This window comes from Ursus maritimus, unplaced genomic scaffold (assembly GCF_017311325.1).
Source record: "Ursus maritimus isolate PB19 unplaced genomic scaffold, ASM1731132v1 scaffold_1, whole genome shotgun sequence".
In the NCBI taxonomy this organism is placed as follows: Eukaryota; Metazoa; Chordata; class Mammalia; order Carnivora; family Ursidae; genus Ursus; species Ursus maritimus.
Genome location: NW_024423343.1, coordinates 45495468 through 45521036, shown reverse-complemented (window position 1 = coordinate 45521036; position 25569 = coordinate 45495468). Strand labels below are relative to the sequence as shown.

At 33.3% G+C, this 25569-nt stretch overlaps 1 protein-coding gene across 1 annotated transcript in view; it reads right to left on the bottom strand.

Moving 5' to 3' along the window:
* The window catches only part of CALCRL (calcitonin receptor like receptor), a 94816-nt gene that overhangs the window by 10184 nt on the left and 59063 nt on the right, over nt 1–25569 (bottom strand). Inside the window, exons 7-13 of the mRNA XM_008687238.2 lie at nt 24490–24600; nt 24282–24394; nt 22825–22916; nt 6817–6943; nt 3686–3839; nt 2133–2193; nt 1982–2048 (exon numbers count right to left, since the gene is read on the bottom strand). Coding sequence (XP_008685460.1) covers nt 1982–2048; nt 2133–2193; nt 3686–3839; nt 6817–6943; nt 22825–22916; nt 24282–24394; nt 24490–24600 — 725 coding nt within the window. The remainder of the gene's footprint in view (nt 1–1981; nt 2049–2132; nt 2194–3685; nt 3840–6816; nt 6944–22824; nt 22917–24281; nt 24395–24489; nt 24601–25569) is intronic.

Here is a 25569-nt window from a genome sequence, read left to right as displayed (position 1 = left end):
ACACAGGAATGTCTCTGCTAAAGACAAAAGCAGAATAAGCCATTTCAACAGGTGTAAGAATGAAAAATGACAAATCAACACATCAGCTGTTATTCCAACCATCCTATTATATTCCCTTTCTAAGCACCCATTGCTGTTTTTAAAGTTTTGACTAAATGGAAATTAGTACCAGCCCATGGAAGAAAATATAATAATGCCCTTTATCTGCTTATAAATTTGGAATATAAAATATTTTATAATCTTTACATGCAAAAACCATAAATTATAAAATCAGTAGAAATGTTGCAGTTTAGATGCCCATTATATGAAAATTTCTAAATGCAAAGTGCTTTTCCAAAATGGCAAATCTGATTTAAAATGTGAAAGTAGGAACTAGAAAATCATCCTACTTTATTTTCTGCAAATACTTCCATTTAGTTTGAGTAAGAGTAGAATAATAATTTTAAATTTAGATGAACTATATCTGAATCTCATCTATCTTAGAGCAAAACTAGTTAAGGGGAAGAAAAGACACCTGTTTTTACTCCAATATTCAAAAAGATCATGTAAGTGGTAGGCACAACAGGACATTTTCATATCGTGATACCACACTTGGGTCATGAAAGGAAGCAGTGTATCTCAGTACAGTGACTGAAAGAGAATTCCTAGAAGCCATTCCCAGACTAGAACAGCCAGCAACCACTTAACTATACACTGAACTGACTTAAAAATCTCTCACTAAACACAAATTAAATGTATCCTCTCTCAACTTCCCTTTGGCAAGATCTCAAAAGTGCTGTAGCCACTCGAATACCACCCTGCTCAAGAGGAAATGTGACAGGGGAAGTCTGAGTGGAAAGAAATGGATTGAGGTTGAAATATTTTATTTATAAAAGTTGTACTTAAGCGTGTGACCACATAAACAATTGCTAAGGCCCCTCCCAAGACCTTGGAATCAGCCATAACCAGTGAGAAGCCCTAGGACTTAAACAAAGACAGAACAATTTATCCTGTTAGAAAAATAGGCTCCTGCTCTTTTTTGAAAGAAAATGGAAAACCTTTTATGCAAATAATGTAGATTTTCACTTTCTTTCTTACACAGCAACTTGATGGGTTGTATTTCTATGTGATAGAATATCAGCTGTAATTATAATCTCAGGCATTAATTGCATTCTGGTCTCTAATGCTCTGTGAAAAAAAGCATGTTAATGTGGATGACTTTATTTCCCCACTGAAACAATGTAAAAAAAGCACTGAATGTGACTTCTTTGTCTGTAACCACACTTAAAAATGTCCAATTGGTGTATTTGTATTAAGTGATGATCATTATAATAATGAAAAAACAGTTTAACCAATACTCTCTTTTTCCAAATTAAAGTTTTTTCTTTATTGGAATGTAACTCTTATTACCAAAATAGGTGTGTAGTTTTTCCCATTTGCCATTCCCTCTCACTAGATCTATCCTCTGCCCTTCTCTCTTCTGCTTTGTGTCCCAGAAAACTCTGAGGCACCTCGAAGCACTGCATTCATGCCCAGGCTTCTTGCTCTCTGACATTTGCTGCATTTGGCCAAAGGAAAGAACCAAGTAATCAGGGCATAGGAAGAGAGAAGTTTGAGTATTTCTTCCTCATTCTTCTTCCCTGCCAGGCTGTGATTTGGGCAGTGCCTGTGTTCCTCTACTCAGGGCCAGACCTCTTGCTGGGCCACACTTCCAAGCACGGGCCCAACTCCCGTAACACTGTTCTGTCCCCTTTTTAGGTCTAGAGCCATTAACAGCTTCCCACTGCAGGTCCCTGGTGCCTGGCCATTCCTTATGAATTAGCTCCTTTCCTCTTCCTGCCAACACCTCAAATTAACACCTTTATTAAACTCTCTTCAATTAAACACTGCAAAAATCTCATTATGTCCACCAGGATCCTGAAAGATACCATAGGCCAGATGATTCAGGAAATAAAGTTGAACTATGAACAATGATGAAACAAAGAAAGTTTTTGTTACGTACCAGTAAAGCAGCACAAATTGGACCATGAATAATGTAGAGGAGATGGGTATCAGAACTGATCCAGCAGCTTGGGGAAAAAAACAGCAAAATTACGTTGAAGATTTTCATTTTATCTAGTTCCAATAGAAATCAGAAAGAGAGATTATCTTACTTGTCATTGTAATATAAGCTTCTCGCAACAGCATGTATACAAGCAGGGATCAGTGGAAATCCTGTAAACAACAAACAAAAAGAAAATTAACAGACAACTTTTTCTGTAGATCAAATTCCTAAAATGTATCATAAAATATGAAACTCAGAGGTACTCTGGGAGCAAAAATAACTGGTCAGTATACGTTTAATGAGTAAATATCATCTGTATAGTCAAGCAATAAATATGGTAACTATTAGGTATTTATATATCCAGGGTTGTGTGTCTGTGTGTGTTTTCTTCTAATAGAAGTCATTTTTGAATCAGTGGACTTCAAAGCCTAAGTCCATAAACGTGCTGCCTAAGCCCCAAGGCTTAGAAGAATTCATATATATTTTCTATGATATAGAATTGGCCAATATTTATTTGGTAGATGGTCAGATGTGGGAAGAAGTTGAGACTGATCAAGTGAAGAAAAAGAGAGGAAGAGAGAGATGGTTTATATCTTAGATATTTTGTATGTTTTTAGTATTCTAAATCAGATCTTTCCAACATGAAATGAAGAAATGTTTTATAAAGGTAACCAATACTAAATATACTGAATATACTAAAGAGTGTGTGTGTGTACACACGTACCTTCATATATCTGTATCTATTGTCTGACTGAATAGGTAAGTAGATTGATATATGATAGGTAAATTTAATCTCAGTTACATTTCTGGAAACTAGTCCAATTGAATTCATTTTCAGCATTTTATATTTTGAATTATTCTAGTTGTTTTTAAAAATATGCTAGAGGTACAAATCAAGAAACAGACTCTTGATTACAGAGAACAAACTGATGATTACCAGAGGGGCAGTGGGTGGGGGGATGGGTGAAAGAGATGAGGGGGATTAAGGAGTGGAGTTGCCGTGATGAGCACAGGGTGATGTATGGAAGTGCTGAATTACTATATTGTACACCTGAAACTAATATAATCCTGTATATTAACTAACAGGAATTAAAATTAAAACTGAAAAGACAGAACAAAAAGAAAAGAAAACATGCTAGGAGTGTATCCTTATTTGCTTTGTGAATAATACCATGTCAGGAGATTGTGTGGAAAAATGGATCTTTTGTGTGCCTTTATTCAATTACTGGTCCCTCTATTCTTAAGATAAAATGGTATTTTTTTAAAAACAAACTTTTTTTGAGTGGAATTTCAAAGCTGGCTAAGCCCAATGCCCTCATTTTGCGCAAAGGAAAAAAGAGATTTGAACAATATGAAGACTAGATCCCTAATTCATGATTCTAATTCTATCGTGTTAGCCACTGCATACTTAGCCAAGATACACACTGGAATATTAAACAGAAAAAACCCCAACAACATTGTGTTATTGACCTGTGACTACTGAAAACAATGAGTCAGTGGTTCTTTGTTTAAATATTTCAATTTACAGCAATAAGCAAAGGTTAATCACCTGATGTTGTTTAAGAATGATTAATATAAGTATATTTTTATTACCAAGGAGCTCTGCATCCTCTAAGACCTTTCTTAAATGGTGAGTCAGCAGACACGCATAATGGCACTTACCCCAGCCAAGAAAATAATACCATATCAAGTGTTGCTTCTCCGCAAACACAGCCACCACAATGAGTGTGTGTAGGTAAATGCCTTCACAAAGCATCCAAAAGTAGTTACAGCCCATCAGGTAAAGGTGAATGAACTGAGACACTTTACAACTAACCTGTGAGAAAAAAAAAGAAAGCCATCAATATTTAGTTGTTTATGAATTCACATGTAAAGCAATAGTCTAGTTTAGATTAGTTATATAGAAACATGGAATGTTCTCTCCTCTACACAAAATCTTATATACTAATGATTCAGATTTGTAAAATGCGTCTGCATCCTGATCTGATGGTGCCTCTAAAGTTTTTAACCACTGACTCTAAATATTTATAATGGTATACCTCCCAGGAAATATGTAAATTCCAAATTTATTACAGTTAGTGGATGCGTATTTTCCAAATACGTTTTTTTTTTCATGAAAAGTGGCCAATAATTGAAAGTCTTGCATAGTACTGCTACCAATGCAATTACTTAGTAAATAATAATCTGATGGGCCGATATTTTATATTATTCAAACAAAAGGTTGAGGATTTCATGTAAGTAAAAAGAAGACAAAGTTATGGTTTCCTTCCTCTTTTCCTGAGATCTCCACTTTCTCTTCTCTATTCTTAAAGTGATCAGAAGAGGAAGGTTCAAATACAGGGTAAAGTAAACATGAACGAGTAAGAGATATATTTTGCTCCCTTAGAAAGGAGAAAATAAATTTAAAATTCTCCCAGAAATATATGGACAATTACTCCCAACAGCTCCCAATTTCTAGTCTGGTCAATAAATATTTAGTGACTATTATCATTATTTTTGAAATAGGTATTTTTTTCACTAAAAAGAAAACTGGAAGGGAGGTACACTAGAAAATAAATATTGGGTTCTCATAGAATAGTAATCATGACATGTGCATATTAGTTAGCTTAAAATATTTTTAATGTGTTATTTTATTTAATCTTTAATTCTGTGTGGCATAATTTATCACTAGTCACATATTTTATAGATAGAAAACTTGAGTACTGGAGAAGTTAAGTGATTTGCTAATATTCATACAATATCAATCAAAGATATACCCTGAACCCAAGTCTTGTAATTCCAATTTTGTTTTCATGATTATACACATTGCCTTCTGCCTGTAGGATATTTATAAAACCTATTCTTCCATTAAATACATTGGCAGAATGCATAACATTAAACTTTAAATAAAGTATCTTGATGTCAAACATCACGTTAAATTAACAAAGGCTTCTCAAGGGTAAAAATGAGTTATTTGACTATATCATAAAGAAATAACAGACTTCAGCTTCAAATTTTTATCTGTTCTAGTTTTTAGACATGCATATCTAACTGGGCTTCTTACTCCTGATTTCACTTAAAAAATTTATCTATAAGCCAATATGATAAAAAGAACTTAAAACATGCTTCAGAAAAGTATTATTATGAAGGGCATTGCTGATATAAACAAACAAATTTTCCAAGAATAAATTAAAAATATATTACAGCTTGCAATTTGTACGTTAAATACAATATCCTTATATCTAAATGTTAGCTTTAGAATCTCTTGCTCTGCAGCTTCATGACAAAATTTCTAATCTCTTTGCTCTAGAGAAAGTCATTCTAAAGTGGTAGGTCATTGGCCAGTTTTTGTTTTTTTTTTTTATGTTGCTAATTCTATCCCAGTGTGTTTCCTCACCCAGTGACGTTAGAATGGAACACACACAAGATTAAGCAATCCGGATACACATGTGCAAACAATGCAGGGAATTTTAGGATTTTGGAAATTACCCTAAAACACACGTAAAACACACAGGAGAGTATTGTTTATTGACCCACTGAGTGAAAATTCCTTCCCTTCCATGATTTCAGTAACCAGATAACTTCATCTTTAAAAAACCACTTTATGTACACCATATATATATATATATACTACTCCACAAATCCATATCCAAAACTGTAGTATGGATACTATAAACATTATGAAAGCAGGTAATTTTAAATACTTGAAAATATGTTTGTTATTTATCCAGATACTTTAAACATAGCTCACATATGCATATAATTTGCATAAAATATATACATTTATGTAAGTAAATTTTAGTTTATGTTTTGAAATATGGCTTTTATATTATGATGGTCTCTGTGCTTATTTTTACCTATCTTTTGATACTCATCCTAAAAATTATGCTACCAGAAACAGACCCCAAAATACAGAGAACAAACTATGTATGGTTACCAGGGATGGAGGGAAGGGGAGTGGGAGATGGGCAAATTGGGTTAAGGGGAGTGGGACATACAGGCTTCCAGTTTATGGAGTAAGTCATGGGAATGAAAGGTGCAGCATAGAAAATAAAGTCAGTGGTATTGTAATAGTGATGTACGGTAGGTGAGCATGGCATGTGGCATTGTTGAATCACTATGTTGCACACCTGAAACTAATGTAACATTCTGTGTCAACTATACTTCAGTAAAAAAAAAATTTGAAAGAAAAACAAATTGTACTTCCGAAGGAATTATAAGGAAACAATTTATAAATATTTGCTGAGATACTGAGGACTTGGTAGAGTCCTTTAAAAGTTTCATGTTAAGAAACGTTAACATTACACAGGGGGTGTACAATTCATTTTCCCCTGGTTTTATTAACTATTTAAAGTCACCTGATCCCAAATATATAATTTAATTAAAATTTTTCTTCTTTCACGCCTTGTGTTTTCTAACTACATCTGTAGTTAGTTGCTTTGATTGATTTTTTAAATTCAATTGAGTAAATGTTACTTGGTCATAAACCCTTATGTCCCACCAGCAGGAAGACTCTAGCCATAAAATGAGGCGAAGATATGTGTAACATATATAAATAATTGAAGCAAAGAAATGTATTCCTCCTTTTGATTTTCAACCTTTATAACTTGGGAAAGATTGAGATGTATTTACCTTTACAGATTAGAATATGGATACATATGCTCTCTAGATGCATATATATACATATATATATATATGTACTTATACGCATTTACATATATCAGAACCCCCGACCCCCTACCCTCCGCCACCACCTTTCACATTTCTTTCCCTCTAACCTCTTGAACCTAAGGGCACAACCTCATTTTACTTACAGGATTTGTGGCCACTAAGGCCTGGTTGTTGGCCACTGCAGTGAGATGAATGATTGTTACAATAGAGTTACAAACGAAAGAGAAAAATAGATTTTTGTGCAAGGTAATCCTTTGGCAGCTTAGGCTCCTAAAAGGTAAGAGAAACCAAATATTTTATTTTTATTAATAATCATTCGAATACATTCACAATTCATAGTAGCTGCTCCAAATCTGGAAGAATTACTTTTTTCTCCCCAAGATTGACTCATGATAAAATCTTAATTAGGGAAAACCTATAATTCTTTAAAAGAGAGACGAACGAGTTGCTTCAGTACAGGTGGACATTCATAGGTATAGAAATTTGCCCATACAAGACTTCTACATAGATTTCTTCTGTGAATCTCTCAATATGATTAATATTTTAATTTATTCCAAAAATGTAGAAACTGAGATTCAGTGAAGTTAATTGATCAAAAAACCATGCAGCTAATTAATTTGAAAACTTTGGATTTGCCTGTCAGAATCTTACACAGATAATGCTCTTTTCATTATACCACATAGGTTGTTCTGTTTATATAGCCTGTTTATGATTGTTTATGGTTGTTCTATTTATAGAGCCTCTGTATGTTGATAGCAATTATGCAGACCAACCATGAGAAAGATAACATTGTATTCAGAATAGATAAATTGATAAAAATGTAGACTTAGCAGCCACTGATGTTTGTTCAGCTTTACTGAATTTTTTTTTCTAATTGGCCCGGCCATATGTAAGATATAAAAATATTAGCACCTTTGACTGGAGCTCCTCCTATATAAAACAAAATTAAAAGGACTGGCTATTTGGAATTCATATAGAAATAGGAAAAGTCATTATTAATGACAAGTAATGCCACTCCTCGGATTGTATCCACATCTACCCTACCAGATTATCCACATATTACTGCCCTACCAATGTTCAAAGACCAACTCAAGTTCTGTCTCTTTCATGAAGCATTTATTTGAATGCTTATGTGTAAAGTTTTAAACTAATAGAAAGGAATCCATTTGAAACGGAATACTAATATCAAAACAAAACACATATGTAGGAAGGCAGGAATGATTTCATTACAGAGACTTAAAAGTTCATTTTGTATTTTTGCAAAATTATGCAATTAATATGGTCAACCTAGATAATCCACCCTATTTAACACAGACTAATGACTTCTACTTTGGAAACTTCAAGATTTTAACTTAATTTTATCACTGTGTCTCCTTATCCTAAATAATCTGTGTGGCTAGAATATTATAGTTAGGCTGGAATGCCAAGGTTTTCTATATTTAAAAATGCAAAGTTTAAGCTATATTATCTCTGAAACTTCTTCCAGCTATAGATCTGTGGTTTTATATATAGCTGTAGTATTTTAAAGGATCTAGAAGTGAATTCAATACAAACCGTATTTACTGATTTTCTGTACATGCCTTCCACAGAATGGGTGCTGTGAGGGAAACTATGAAAGACTTCATGAATGAGATGGCTCTTGGATCAGTCACTGAGCATAAGATAGTCATATACGACAAGTATGTGAAGTGCAGCTGGAGTCCTTCAAAATAGAAATATCTCTGAGAGCTGCTAGTATTTTTGTATTAGAGAGTCTTTGATTTGACTTTGCAGTGTATGAGAGCAGTGAGAGGCAGGCAGGGATCAAACAGTATAGATGATATTCTGTAGAAAAGAAGAATCTTTGAAAGTTTTTTAACAGAGAAGTGGCGTGACTGCTGTTACTATTTAAGTAAAGTCAACTTCGATACAAAATGGCTCTGTTTTGATAAAATACTGCAGCAGTGGGGAGTGTTTTGTGTTCACTGTGAGTGAAGAAAATTAGTGAGTGTGAGAAGAGGTCTAGTCAAGAATTATCTTTTCAGACCATTTGTATCATGAATGGTTTATTTGGTTTTTTTGGGGGGTGGGGTAATTGATCACTCTTCCATGATGAACATTATGAACACATAAAATTTGTCCACATGGTCTTATTTTGAAATGCATTCCTTGAACTTATCTTCTGTCTATAGAGTGTCAACTCTTGTTTAGGGAAAAACTGCCTACCCCATGCAAATACACAATTTTTTTTTTCGTAACACAATTTGAATAACTCAGATACCATCGTGGGAAAAATAAAATAAAAAATGTTTTCTTTAGCTGGGCTATTTTGCCCTTTTCTGCTGAATGCACTAATATTTAGGTCCATTGGTTAAGACATATATATAAACAACAAAATTTCATAGTTTTCAAATTATGACCAAAATACTGGGAGGGTTTGCTTAGACAGCAATTAAGAAATGTTTGTAAAGAGTAAATTGGAACGAAGGAAAAACAAACACTAAAGAAGGCTTTTAAAAATAGCAATTCACGATAGAAGAGCCAAAAGATGAACTAAAGAACATAAAATGAATAGCATTTATATTATGACTGTTGGTGTTTGTAATATTCACATGTGCAAAGATTAAAAATAAGTAAAATGAAATGCTAACTGCAGTTAGTCGAAAATAATTTCAGTTTTCTTTGTGTACACTTAAACTTCCTTTTCTCCTCTATTAGAGTGTGTATTTCTGCTCCTCTCAGAATTCCCACTTTTCTGATGACTCTGCTCCCACCTCAATCTAGTTTGAAAGTTAAGGACTTAAAAATGAGCTGCTGGTATCTACTCTCCTCTAAAGATGTAGTTATCGAGAGTATACTAACAAAAAAAAAAATGCTTCTTACTCTGTGATAAATGGATATACCACATCTTCCCCTTGGAGAGCCAAAATATGCCATATAATGGGCAAAATTTTGAAATAATAAAATGAAATCCTATTATAAATAAAATATTTAATATAAAAACCAAACAAATACTTAAGAGGATGCATGAAGTCATTTCAAAACAGAGATATAAAGCTTATTTTGAGTGTTACAAAATTATCTAAATAATATAGATAGATAATCTACCCTATATAATTCAAACATAGATAATCCACCCTATATAATTCAAACCAAATACTTCTGCTTAGGAAACCCTGATATTCAGTTTAGCTGTTCATATTGTAGTGTGGAACTGAACCACTGCAAAATAAATTAACTTTGTGTTGTGTAAATCTGTCCAATTATCTATAATATTAGCCTATGGCTATTGTTTTAGTTTCTTCCATTTCTTCCTCCAGGTTTTGTGCAACTTAAATGCAGACAGATGCTATCTGACATATGTTTTGTATCAATCTCTAACGGTAAAAATGCTCAAATTTTTCTAGTGATGCATATTGTTTTTCTCTAAACATATTCATTAATGCATGTAAGTTCATCAGTACGAATAAAATCAATTGATAAATGAAAACCAAAATATGTACCTGGTAAACACATTGGTTTGTTCAAATAAAACCCTGAAGGTATCCAGGTATTTTTTCAAATGTTAACCTGAAACCAGTTTCACCTACTCTAAGTTTTAAAATGTCTTTATCTTACTCAAAATATTAAAACAATTGTTTCATACACTTGGAGAAGGTTTTACAAAAAACTCTCTGCTTTCTTTATAAGTTATAATATCCCTTCCTATCTGAGCATAACCACAGAATAGAGAATGTGGTTCGTGGGTTTGGATTGTTTCCATTTCATATTTTTACATATAATTATTTTAGAATACTACTTCAATATGCACTTTGACAAGCAGAGTGATAGAGGCAGTTAATGTAAGCATGTCAATAATCCATTATTCTTTATGTGTAAGGTGCCTAAGACTTTCAGTTCTCTGTTGGAACAATTAGGAGTAGGTGGCATCCAGTCCTTACACATACTTCAAAGTGGGTTTTGAAACCTGGCCTGAGAGTGAATCTGGACTATGTTACCTCCTGACACTATGACTTTGGGCAAGTTATTTTAAAACTGTAATCCTTAGTTTCTGCATCTGTAAAATAGGGATAACAATGGTACTTCACAGGATTGGCTGTAAGGTGAAATGAGATTAATCTTGTCTAGTGTTTAGCATAATACCTCACCCATGTTAAGTTAGCTATTATTTTTTTGGCATAGTTATCATACGGCTGATTTTAGTCAAGTTCTCTAAGGATTGTCTCTCACAAGTAATAAAATAACATTAAGGTTCACCTTAGTAATCTAAAAGTGCCCATATTTTAAGTAATACAATGAAACAGTGAATTGCCATCTTTTTGTTACAAAGCAAAAGAATTTAGCATTGGAAAGACAATTTCCTGTGATGCAGAGCAATAAATCAAGCAAACTGAATTATCTCCCAAGGAATTTCATCCTTTCCAGGGTTGTCTCCAAATTACCACTTTCGTTATCATACAGGCCTCAAATATTAAAGATTTATGTATTTATTTATTTATTTACTTGAGAGAGAAAGTGCATGCATGCGTGCCTGTGGGAGGAGGGGCAGAGAGAGAGGAAGAGAGACTATCTCAAGCAGACTCCCCACTGAGCACGGAGCCCAGTGCAGGGCTCAGTCTCACCACTCTGAGATCATGCCCTGAGCCGAAATCCAGAGTAGGACACTTAACCGACTGTGCCACCCAGGTGCCCTGTTCAGGCCCCAAGCATTATGTTGCTCCGAAGTTCTGCCACAGCATGAACAAAATACTTGCCTTTGTTTCCCACATGGTTTTGACCTGAGGTAAAAATTTCCAAACTACTTTCACTCAATACTAATCCTGAGCAAAACTAGTAACTAAAAGAGGAAATACAAGCAATATAAGAACTGCCCAGCCTACAAAGTACTGCTTTTTTATGCTAGTGTATCTAATTTAATTTCCTAAGGCTCAGCTCTTTTCCCAAGAAAACACCAACCATATATCTGGGAGGAAAGCTCATGCCAATTGGAACACTGCCAGAAAAGCAGGCCGAAGGCAGTAAGTATATTAAAAGGAAAAGCAGTCCGGCTATCTTTTGTCTACTGAAGAGAATATAACTTCTATCAATAGCTCTTTTTTGGAGGTTTCTGGTGATCCATCTGGTCAGATTAGAAAGAGTACGAGAGTGTTTCAACCAAGGTGATCAATGAATGTCTTTCTGAAGGGAAATGGTTGCTCTTGCTCCATCACGTTCCCTTCTCCCTTGCCCACCTGTCAGGCAGGGTTCCTTATTTACGATAACATGTGAATATGGGCTGCATAAGGAACAGATGGGCATGTTTTGTGTGGCCAAATGGTTTTCTCTCATGTGTGAGCTGCCCCATGCAAGAGCGCTTCCTGGTCTTCTAATGGGCAGGAAGCAAGAGAAAATATAGGCTTTCTGAATGCCTGTGATTCTTACACTCCCCAAAAGTTTAGAGATAAAATTCATAATAGTAGCTGCCACCATTTATTGAGCTTTTAGAAAATCCCGGACACAGAGATAAGTACTTCACATTCATTATGTGATATAATAACCCCTTGAAGTGTCATTATCCTTTAATAAAATGGAAGCGAGTTGCTCCAGATCACAATCCTATTAAGTGATCTGGCGAATTTGAATGTTGAATTTTTAGAAAATATAAGGCTTTTGTTTAATATTTATTTAATCACATAACTATTTATTGATGCATAAGTAATATATTGTGCACTATTTCTAGATTTTGAGGAAACACTTCTGAATAATATAGATGTCATTCAAGTGACAATAGAGGGTAAATACATAAATTACATCGCATAATTCCTGATAGTGTTATATGCTTTTTAGAGATTAAAATAGAATTAAGAAATAGATAAAGCCTGTGGCCAGAGTGAGGGGAGACCCAAGATAGAACTGCAACAGAAGATAGGGGAGAAAAGCATTCCAAGCAGATTAAGAAGTTACTCTAAGTCAAAGTTTCAAAAAAAAAAAAATTACGCTTAGAGTTTTTATAGGGAACGAAGAACAACATGAATAAAGGCATAAGACAAGACTCCACATTGTTTTTTTTCTATTCTAAGATGAAGAAAATTAAAGAGCATAAATTACTAAAATACTTTTTGATTCTGAAGCTCATACTCATTTGTGTTACATTGTAATGTTCTATTAGCAAATGTTAGCAGCATACTATCCAGTTATTTCCAGTTTTTGTTTTTCCTAACTACTAAAAAATGCTACACTTTGGAGGTTTACTGTGGCTTTCTCCTAATATATAGTCATTATCTGTGGGTACAGTCTAGCAAAATAAAATATGCCCACAAGAGTGGAAAACCAAATTGCTAAATATATTATGACTTTGAGGAGGGAAATGTTACATTATTTATGTTCTCTATTTCAAATCATGAAGTTTTAATCCATTCAAATGACCATAGTTTTAACCTCAAGCAATGGATCATTTGTTTTCTTAAAATGATTTGTCATTCTATTCCCATGAAAATTTTTATGCTTAAATAGCACTTGTGTTTCAACCTGCTCAAGAAAAATAGATTACACTTATAAAGAAGTTGCATATCCATCAAAAATATTAACAGAAATGTGTGATCTTTAACATTCAGTTATAGCTTTAAATAATAAATTTGTTGTTTAAAGTAAGTCCAGAATCTTTAATTCAGTTATTTACTTTATATTTCCATACCTGGGACACTTCACCATAAACCAGTAATAGCAATTATATTATAGTGGAACTGGTTTTTATTAGAATAAACCCATTAGTTCTTGCACTACTCTCTCCTTATTCAAATCTGATACCCTAATGTGGAAATACAATGCTTTTATTATATAATTACAGTGAACATATTTAAAAAGCTTTCCAACCAAGACTCACATTACTGAATAGGAATGTTTTCAGTTCTCACCATGTGTAGTTTGAGGGGATGGATTTTTCAGCACATTGATCAAAATTTGTTAATTTGAAAATAGACGATGACCTCATAAAATATTACATGAAAATTATGGTTATTTAACCAATATTCAGTGTTAAGATGAAGGAAGCCTAGGATGCATAAAGCAGAATAAAATATGTCTTAGAATCATACTGCCTAACAAACTTACAATGAGTGAAATGCACCAAAGAATTGAGAAAGCCAGGATGATCCTGGATAGGAACTAAGAGCTATGTTATTCAGGGACCACTTGAGGACTCTTTCTGAACTCAGTCATTGTCAAACCTCTGATGGGGCAAATTTGCCAGATTTTAAAGAACTTAAGAAAGTGAAAGTTCCAGTTTGCCAAAAGAAAAACATCAGGATATGATTTGTGGAATAAGACTTTTTGTTCTCCATGTTCCTATGTAGGATTTCTTTAAATAGTTAGCTTTGTTTAAAATAGATTTGAAGATTGAATCATGAACAGTTTTCAGGAGAAAAGTCATAGCTTAAAGAAGACAACCATACTTTGTTCTAGTCAAGAGTTATATGAAGAAACTGGAATTGAGATAAGTGTTCACAATATTGATTGAATATATTCAGATATGATCTAAGAAAAAAGGTGAGCTTTGGATCATTTGTTCTGAAAAGCAGAAATATAAGTATTAAAGGATTATTTTATTAAGGAAATTTAACCTATCAACTGGATAGATTTTTGCTGAATTTTATTTAGGACTTTATCTCAACTACCTAGAAATGATATCATTGTCTATATAGTTGCAAATGTGCAAGTTGGCTTTGAAATTACTTGGAATCAGTGTCTGAAAGGTCAGCAAAATTAAGATGTCAAAAAATAAAAAGCACCATTTTTTTTCCCATACAAGTCAGATGTTATACGTGCTCTTTTATGTGCAGGAAGATGGAGCCCTTTATCTGGGTTGAAAGTAAGAGCAAGATTTGCTATGCTCTCAAGTTTTAAACAGTAATTAAAATATAATTTATAACTAATTCTGGTAAAGTTTATTTATTTTTTTTTATCTAAAGGGTTGTGCTTTGTTTTTCTAAGGATCATTATGAGTAAGAGTCATTGCCTCTCAGGGCTTGGCAAATCCCAAAGCTCTGTCTCTCTGTTCCCCTCCCTCTGGTTCCCTTTCTTTTTATCTCCCACTCTGACTCTTTCCTTTAATTAGCTCTAATATAAAACTGAAGTATATCTGGTAATAGTGTTTTGAGTTCTCTGTTTCTAATTTAAAGCATGGATGAGTAGGAGACTTTTTCTTTTCTCTCTCTAAATAAAAATAACAAACAGCGCCCTAAATCAACTTTTTTGTTTGGTTCTTCGTTTTTATTAGGATGGGTCAGTAACCCTGAATTAACAGACAAACAAAAAATGTTACCTCTACCCAAAACTAATCAAGAATGACTGCAGTATGGGGAACTGGGTAAGAAAGCAGAAAAGAGATATCGGTAGCTTTTCAATGCACAATGCTTTTATGTGAAACATCAACTCCTACAGGATGTTTCCAGGTTGCTGGGAAGAAAGCTAAAATTTCTAGTGCTCTTGACTATTTGAACATGGTTCATTAACCATTCAATTCAGTATTTTCTGAGGTGGTCTTGGTCTTCCTTCAATCTAGCTACAGAGTATTCTATATTGTTTGACAGATTCTCCTACTGATTAGAATTTTAAGGAGTCTTGCTCTAATACCCTTCTTGGTTGATGGAGACAACAAAGGCCAGACAAACTCAAAGGACTTGTCCAAGGCCATAAATAAGTCATGGGAAAGTCAGTCTTAGAAATAAGCTTCCAAGGCACTTCATGTTTTTCATTCCTCAAAAATGTATTAAGTGCCTACTATGAGCAAGGCCTTGTGCTAAGCCCCGGAATGTGTTTAAAAAAAAAAAAAAAGCAGAAATGATTTGTACTAACACAGAACTTAACTTTGTGATATTCTTCCCATTACTTCCTGTTCAGTGGATAGTTGTTTTCAGTAAACAGTGGCTTTTACTTGTTTTGGTAGATAGTTTTGAGGACTATGTAGAAGTGTCTTAAAATCAAAGGCTATAAGTTCTTTAATATAGTTTAAAGTACTGAGTAAGCTAGATGGTACCTTGTAGGCATAAATGGTTTTATTATTTTTGACTAATTTATTTAACCATAATTTTTTTCTGATAAAATTATACTAATTTATTTATAAAATTTTTCATTCACTGTTTACTTATTTTTCTACATGAACATTATAACAATTTCATTATAAATGTGATACATATAAGACTAAAAATTGTGTTCTTTAATTTTGTTTTTAAAGTGACCACTGGTAGAGTGTGCCTATCAGGGCTAAATGTTTATATAAAAATATTTTAATGGACTAATAAGAAAGAGTGATAACTATGTCAGTAATAGACAATGTTTCCAAATTAGACACTCCACTTAACACTGAATATACACTATGTTAGTCCTTATGCTCAATCTGTGATATAGATACCAATAGAATAAGATGTGAAATTGAGGATTACAGAAACGAAAGAACTTGCCACACAGCAGGTGAATGACAAAGGTAGTATCTGAGACCAAAGGTGCCTGTCTAGAGAACATACTCTTTTTTTTTTTTTAAAGATTTTATTTATTTGACAGAGAGACAGCCAGCGAGAGAGGGAACACAAGCAGGGGGAGTGGGAGAGGAAGAAGCAGGCTCATAGCAGAGGAGCCTGATGTGGGGCTTGATCCCATAATGCCGGGATCACACCCTGAGCCGAAGGCAGATGCTTAACCGCTGTGCCACCCAGGCGCCCCTAGAGAACATACTCTTAAGTACTCTCTGTGAGTCAGGATGTCTAGACATACAAAAAAGTATTTCAAATGCTATACCTGGGTCTTAACTTGAAGAGGGTTTTTCATGTTTTACGTAAAGCCTGAGAATGTATAATAAAAAAATTAATTTGTAGTTTTACTTCTTTCTGTTCAAGTGCTCCATTTTTAAAAGACAATTAAAGTCCAATAAAATTACTAAACCAAGCAGAAAGAACACAGATTGGGAGGAAGTGTGGATAACTTAGTTAACTATTTAGAACATAAAGAAAATTAGGTGTTGGACTAGGTAATGTCTTCATTGGTTGTGGTTTACAATTTTTAGCTGTTGAAATTTTACCCATCATTTAACACTTATTTCAGTGAGATTATCACTTTAGGAATCTTCTGATTCTATGAGTCAGAATGAGTCTTTCCTTCCTGTCTTCCCATAGCTCTTTGTACCTTCCACAGTAGCTTTTCTCCCCCCACTTTGTATTAACTATTAGATAGGCGTAATATTAGATGACAGTATAGTGAGTGCAGTCGCCGTTCCTACGTGATGGATACAGTCCAATGACACAAGTTGTACCTCTTTCTTACCATTTATTGAGAGATTGCTACATGCCAGGTACTATGTAAGTCTTCTTTGCCTTTTAAACAACATTATGACTCATTAGAGGAAACCAAGGCTTACTGAAAAGCAGAATCAAGCTAAATCCGTACTATTAGTAAGTGGTGATGGCAAGATTTGAATATATTCCACATTTTAAATTACTGTAGGACACTATACACTAACGTTCCTCATGGTGAATCACCATTAATGATTTTTTTAAGTTCACCAGAGAATGAACAGTTAATTGTACTTTCTGCAAAAAGTTTAAGTATAACCAATGTATTATTAATTGAAAACCTTAATTTTTCTTTAATGTAGAGGCCAAATTCCAATATTGGCAAGACGCTCATTGGTTTTGCCTATGTAGCATGCTAGATATCATTTACAAAAGCATAGGAATTTTAGCAAATAGTAGATACATGGATTTATTGCATACAATAATCTCAATTAAAAAACTTGCTTTCTTTCTGAAAGAAATAAGGCCTATTTATATTGAAATATGAGGACAATACTTGAAGGAACAAGAAATTTCTAGCTTCTCTTTTAAAATGAGGTATGTGGGGGGCCTGGGTGGCTCAGTCAGTCAAGCACCTGACTGGGTGTTAAACTCTGGTCATGACCTTGGGGTTGTGGAATGGAGCCCAGGGGAGGGCTCTGCGCTCAGCATGATGTCTGCTTGATATTCTCTCCCCCAGCCCCTCCCTCCGCCTCCACTCTGCCCCTCCCCCTGCTCACACTCTCTCTCTAAAATAAATAAAAATCTTTTAAAAAAATTAAAAATAATAAAATAAAATGAGGTATGAGTCTATAGATTCTACCTTTAAACCTAAAGTACTTAGCATAATATACATAATTCCAATTTTTTAAAAAATGTTTTTTCATAGAGAAAATAGATTCCGAAGTTTTAAATTTTAAGGCTTCAAGTAAAAATTAAAATTACTTGTGAGTATTGATTGAATAGTGTGCATTTTTAAACAGAACATACCTAAATACAGATATAAAAATGCTGATCCAGATTTTCTTGAAATTCCTAATCAATAATAAAGTTTTTCTGTGTAGATTGTTCTTAGCTTGCAAAATACTTTCACAAATGTTAACTTCCCTGATATTGAAATTATGTATTTTGATTTTAAAAATGTTAATTCTTTTATTCTAATCCTCTTTACTAAATTACTGCTCATTCATAGATTTGGGTTTGGAAGTAGCATTACGGATCATTAGGACTAGCTATGAACTAACCCAGTATGGGAATCCCCCATTTCAAAATTCCTGATAAATTGACGTCCGATTTCTGTCTTGAGTGACAGGAAGGTTGATTGGTCAATTGGTGGTTCATTCTGTTTTGTTTAGCTGTCAGAATTTTCTAGATTTTTTTAATTGAGCCAAATTTTCCTATGTTATTATATAAACTTTTATTATATAAATTTCCAGTTACAGTCATTTGGATTCTTGCAGTCATCTATTGTACCCCTATATTTTGTCTTTCTCTGGCTTAATATTTTTGGTACCTTGACTCCCTGACCAGTGGACATTATTTTCTTCAATTGCTTCAATGTCATGATAAGCCAAATCTTCTGACATTCTCTTTTTCTCTTACAAAGTCAATCCGTAGTGGACAGGGTAAGAGACTGGTCTGATTAGAGATTTGGAATTGGATACTTTGCATTTACTGGTATATTCTAGCTTGTAGCATGGTTTTCACTAGACAGTCCCACTACTGCCTCATTAGTTCACAACAAGCATTTGCTCAATTAAATCACAGACTCTTCATGAAGAAGCTTTGTTAATTTTACATTTGACTTTATGGAATTAGTGCAGGACTTTATTTACATCCTTGCTAAATTCAAACTTGTTTGGGACAATAGGACTTGGTATACTAGGGGACTATTGTTCTCTTTTTGATTACTGATTTTGGCATGCAATATAACTGCTATGCTTAGCTTCATGTCATGCAGATATTTAATGTACATTTTGGCTTATTAGATGGAAAATAAAAAGAGGTTATTTAATTTAAAGGGTCTCAATTGTATTAGTTTTAATCTACAGAGATAGGTGATCTAAATGGTAATTAAAAATTCACTCCACATTCACTGTAACTAGTTGCAGTTTTAGAAATGCTACAATAAGGAATTCAGGAAGATTTCACTGAGGAACTGATCCTACAATTTAGATCTGAAAGTTGAATACATTGAAGCAGGCTGGGGGTGGGAGGATAGGCAAGATAGTCAATTATAGGATACATTAATGATTTTGATTTTATATAAATTACAGTAGAAAGTTTAAGATTTTTAAAGTAAAGGGTGATAAAATCATACTTGTATTTGATCTAAAGCTGTGAAAATATTCTGGCTGCATTGTTTGGACTTGAATGAAGGTGGTGAAGGGGGACTTACTGAGGCTAGGTAACACAAGGGTGGGGGTGGTGACAGCAGACGTGAAACTGATTGCATACATTGGAGGGCTGTTGCAAGGCTAAATCCACAGAGCATGAGGAAGAAGGTCAGGGAAGAAAATTGAGACGATGCCACAGATTGCTCCTAATTCAACTAGCTAGCTGGTGGTAGTATTCTCAAAGATGGGTCACTCTGGAAGAAAAACTGCTTTGGCTTAGGAGGAAGTACATAGTATGAATTTGTTTCAAACATGTTTATTTTGAGATGCTTTTTAAGATGATGTATTTCAAGAACCATAAAAAGATATATACCCTTTGACCAAGAAATCCCAAGTCTCTGGGAATGTAGCCTAAAAAAATAGTGCAAACTATGGGAAAAGTTATGTCTGAAAATGTCCATTGCAGTGTTTTTTATTAATAGGAAAATTTGGAAGTAATGTTAGTGCTGAGGAATAATTTAATAAACCTTTGTCAACTTATTAAATGGAATATTATTTAGCAAATTAAATGACTAAATAATAAACTAAAGAGTTTTCAAAACTCTTCAGGGACATGGAAAGAATTATATAACACTAAATTATAAAATAGTTAACATGCTTTGTACATAACAAAACAGTAAAAACAAATGAATATGAAATAAACTGCAAAAATATAAGAAATTGCTCAATAGGATAGTAAAGTTACAGGTACTCAATAGGATCTTAAAATTACAGGTGTATACATTTCTTTTCTTTATTTAAGTAATGTGCTTAAATTGTTTTTGATTTTTAAAAACTATTACAAATTTAAGTGCAAGTCTTGTTTCTCAAGATTATAGTTTGTTTTTAATTAAGGAGTGAATTCTTTTTCCTGAGGTTAGAAATAGTTAAAACTTGTAACTTTTCCCCAAGATTTGTGAAATAGTACTAAAGAACTCTTATTATTTCTATTTTATGCTTTTAGGATAAAGGCTGATCTTTGTATTCAGTCATAGTTGTAAGAATTTTCATGTTAAAAGAAAAAGAAACTTAGTTAATATTAGTTATATTTAAATCCATTCTCTCAGTGTGTTTGTATGGTATGGTGTGGTGCAGTAGACATGTAATTTTCATGAACTAAAAATCTGAGTTCTAGGAGTACTGCATAAATTTAATGGCATTTATTTGCATTATTTAGTTGTAAGAGCCAAGAGAGTAATATTTTCAAATTTAGACAGTTTCTATTTTTAAACTGAAACAATTCTGTCTTCACGAATAAGAAATGAACTGTATCTTTGTGAAACTGTTAGTCATTTTATTACACTAAATGAGAATTTGAAATTTTAATTTCATTTTGTGTTTTTAAAGTCACTAAATATTAGCTAATTTTCATTGCCCTATTTTACCAGTAAGTTTGTTAGCATCAGCAACATTGCTTCACTTTGTCAATTAGCATAAATTATATATTACTATGGACCAGAGGACTTTATTTAAAAATTATCACTTTGGGTGCCTGAGTGGCTCAGTCAGTCAAGCATCTGCCTTCAGATCAGGTCATGACCCCAGAGTCCTGCAGGCTCCCTGCTCAGCAGAGAGGCTGCTTCTCCTTTTCCCTCTGCCCCTCCCCCTGCTCATGCTCTCTCTCTTTCTCTTGCTCTCTCTCTCAAATAAATAATTGAAATCTTTAAAACAATTAAAAATAAATTAAAAATAAATAAAAATTATTACTTTGGAAAATGGTTTATTTTCTATTTTTTAGAAAAGACATTTTTAATCTATTATATAATCCTAATAAAGTTTTTCCTACTCCAAAGACAGTATTCATTTAAAAAATCTTGTGTAAGGAGAGAATATATTTAAGAGTAAATTCATGAAGTTTTATTAAGCTATATATAAGCAACTGATATGACATAACTAATTATAAAGGCATTGACTAAGAACTGGCGATTCATTTTGAGCAAGAATCTTTTGATAACTTGTTGCAAAATATAGTATAGTAAATTTAATTCCTTAAGAAATGTTTTCCATATTTTAGGATAAAAATTCTTTTCAACTGACTTTGATACATTTTTACATAATTTACTAAAGAAAACGTCAAATATAAAAAAGTACGTGAATGTTTAATTAGCTTTATTCAGAGGGGAGTTGGGTTTTGTTTTGTTTTGTTTTTGTTTTTAAGATTTTATTTACTTATTTGACAGAGAGGAAGCGAGAGAGGGAACACAAGCAGGGGGAATGTGAGAGGGAGAAGCAGGCTTCCCACTGAGCAGGGAGCCCAATGCGGGGCTCATCCCAGAACTCTGGGATCATGACATGAGACAAGGCAGATGCTTAACCGACTGAGCCACCCAGGAGCCCCTAGAGGGGAGTTCTTAAAGTCACTTTCTAATGGTGCCTATATAATGTTATAAATCATTAAAAAGTATCTATGTGGATTCCTCAAAGTAACTGATACTGGAGATTTTTTAAAAGGCACAGTTTTCCAAAAATAGCAATTCTGGTGCAATCTTTAGATCCTGTGATTTTGAAGCCATGAGAGACAATTTTTGGTTGGTTCATATATTATTCAATATACTCTGAATATCTGATGGACTGTGGGCCAAATCTGGTGCTCTAGTTACATATGTATCTAGCATCCAGCTGCCTGATAATTTCCGGGTTTGGATTATTGTGATGTGCTACTACTCTAGCTGATTCTGAAGCTACTAATGTTCCAAGACAACTACTGAAGAAAGAAGCAAAGAAGGAGGAGGAGGAGGAAGATAATGACAATGGTGATGAAGATACAATAAGATACAGCTACTCTTCACACTGCATTCTATAATTATTGGTAGTGATCAAAATTATGAAAACCACATTAATGCATAAAATATTGTATGCATGTTTTGGAATTTATTTTCCTGTCAATTTAAAACATCACTTGTTGATTAGTTAAATCAAGAAATTGGAGTTGACTCTCTCTCCCAAGAAAAGGAAGTAAATTTCAAGTAAAATTCAGATATATAAGCTAACTATATTAATGATGACCTCCCAAATGAGGAAAAGTTATCTAACAATATATTTCTATTACTAGATTTAATAATATATACTAAATCCCATTGCCATTATCTGCACAAAATACCAGTTTCTCTACTGTACCATGTATACTGACACAAAAATTGACCTAGAAGTTGAAAATTCGACTAAGAAGACCTATAATATCTGACAATTTCTGAAACAAATACAGATAAATTTACGTAATGATTTTGGCTCTCTTCTCACTACATGACTTCATTCTTATATGTCTACTAATTTTGTAAAGTTGAGCTTCAGTTTTCCACCAATCTCTGCTCTATATATTTTACAAAGTCATGATAAGATAAATATATTTCAAATTATTTTAAACGGTCAATTTATTTTAAATGTTATAAATCATCTATATTTCATATATTTTATCAGCACATGACATGAACATGCGCAAGACACCGCATTCACCAATGACAACTGGTAAATTAAAAAATACTTTACATGTACTTACTTGAAATAAAAGAATATGCCAAGCGAGATAAGTAGTGAAGCAATAGATAATCCATGTCCAATTATAGTCAGGTAGAACAAATTCAGTGCAGTCTATAATTTGTGTGGATAAAAAAACAAGTAAGGCTCATATGAGTACTATAATCCTCCATGCACATAAGCTCAAATCAGTAGAATAAATTGTATTTTTAAAAATATGTGCTCTGATAGTCTTACCATTTAGCTTGCATTAGATATTTGAATACATCTGGAATGAAGAGTATCTATGCAAATTTGTTGAGTGACATCAAAACTTATAAATTGTATGCCCTTTTTATTTAAGAAATTAGAACTCATAGGATAGGAAGGAATAATTTTATTGATCTAGGTTGTGTAATATATGAAACTAGCATTTTATGTTTTGAAAGATACTGACAATTTTCACTCATCACTTTTGTGCACATTAAATCAAATGCTATGTAATTATTTTTGTGCATTTTCTTTAGGTAAGGCTTTCTTTCCTACTGGGTTTTTCTTTTTCCTATGACAATTTGAAACTCCAAGACAAATCTCAATATAGTAATTATAGGAGCCTCATCTGAACGTACAAATATGTTCTTTTGCATGGTTTTGACTTTTCCTCTGACTTTCTTATTTTTCTGTATTCCATCTATTATAACTTATCCTTTTATTGTTTTTATAATTCTCTTTAAACCCTTCTCTGAATAAGCAAAGAATACATTATTTATAATTATAATGATAGCTGACCGTTATCAAATGCTTATTCTATGCCTGTAGTTTTCAAAGGTTTTTCCTTGTATTAAGTCAATCCCTATGAAAACCTTGAGGGTGAGTTTATTGTTATCTTTGTTTGATACACAAGGAATTGAGGCAGAGAGAGGTTATAGCTTGCCTGAGGTCATCTAGCTGGTAAAGAGCAGAAACAGGAAGTCAGATTTCAGGACTCAGTTTCAATCACTGACAAACTGCCTCTACCAAAGTTTAATTGTTGTGACAAATTGTGACTAACCTTGACTTTAATGTATAGTACTAAAAGTGGGAATGTGAGTGAGAATCACCTAGAAACCAGTGGGAAGGACAGCCTTCTGTTAGGAACAGAGAGAGCTGTTTAAACCCTGCTGGGCTTCCCTTGTTTACTGGAGCACAATTCTTGAACTTAGTTCTCAAAATTCCAATACCAATGAAATGTTCCCTTTTCTTATACTTTTAAAGCATGTTTTCTTTGGGAAACTTGAAACTCCAGTACTGACATATTGACTTGTAAATACACTATTACCTAACAGGATTGCTTCCTCAGTATCATGACAGAATGAATGATTATTTCCACAAAGATTTTTCTCCATTGTTTTCTCAAAGTATATTATGAAAAGGCTTTACAATAGAATGGAACACAAAGTAAATTTTCTCCAATACTGTATCAGCAACTAACTTTTTGAACAGACAGTGTAAATTCCATACCTTGACTTTCTCCTGTGTGTTAACATTACACTGGGTATAATTTGTCCATGTTCGGTTGCTTTCTGGATGTCTAAACCAGTTTCCATCTTGGTCACAGATCTTTGTAACTTTTTCTTTAAAATTAAAAAGGAAAGAAGAAAACAGTAGTTTAGCTAACTTAGGGTTTATTTAATATCAAGCAGATCTGCATATAAATTTCTGCTTTTACCTGATGGGTCAAAGTCCTGAAAGTAATCAGGGCAGTGCTGTATTGACTCGGTTCCGGCGGCAACATCATTCCAGCATAACCACCCATCCCAGGTTCTGTTGCAGTAAATGCCTAAAGGGGAGAATAAACATCAGCGACTACTAGTCCCTCTAGTTATACCTGAAGACATAAAGTCTTACTGGTGGGTTGATACTGACTTGAAATACAGACCACCAACTGAAAATGAAGACATCATATAAATCTATAGCTATTACTTATATTTTTCACCAAACAATTATTGGAATAACTGCTAAATTCAATTTAGAAATATCTATAAGAGTATATTGAAAGTTTAACTTTAATTCCAATTCTCAAAGGTAGCTATTTATTCAATAAATCAAGTGGTCTTTGCTGGTTATCCTTAACCATAAAGGTCCCTACACTTAAGATTTTTTTTTTTAAAATATGGGAAATTGGAAAATATGCTATCTTAGAAACTGTGTTCTTAGGGCAAGGTGTTAATATTTTCTGGGGAAAAAATGAACACTCCAACATTTCCCATTTCACCACACTGACCCTAACAGATATTTAGACCCCTCTACCAAATTCTAGCTCTTACTTACCTTCCTTTACTTTCCAAATGGAGTGGAGTGTTTAACATTCTAACAATTTCCTTTTAACAACCTGAAGAGAAAGAACCTCTTACATGACAAAATGTAATTTTTAGTAAAGGCATAGAGAAATAAAATGACCAGTGTTCCAATGTTTTAATAGTCTATAATCAAAGAAAATAATTTTCCATCTTATCAGGCAAGCACTCATAGATAGAAGCCCGAATGTTGTATGAGATGTTTATTATTTTTAACAGATTTGTGCCACAATCTCAGAATCAATCTAACTTTCATGGGAGTAGGGAAAAAATTCTATTGGCCTGAAAGTATAAATACTTCTGATTTAAAAAAGAACTCAGATAACATCAGTTTTTTCTCCTGTGATTTTTCAAACACTTATTTAAATAGTCTGCATTCATGTATTACTAAATAAAATGTATTTTATGACCTATCTGAGAAGAATTCCCTGATAGAAAGCATCTTAAACAAG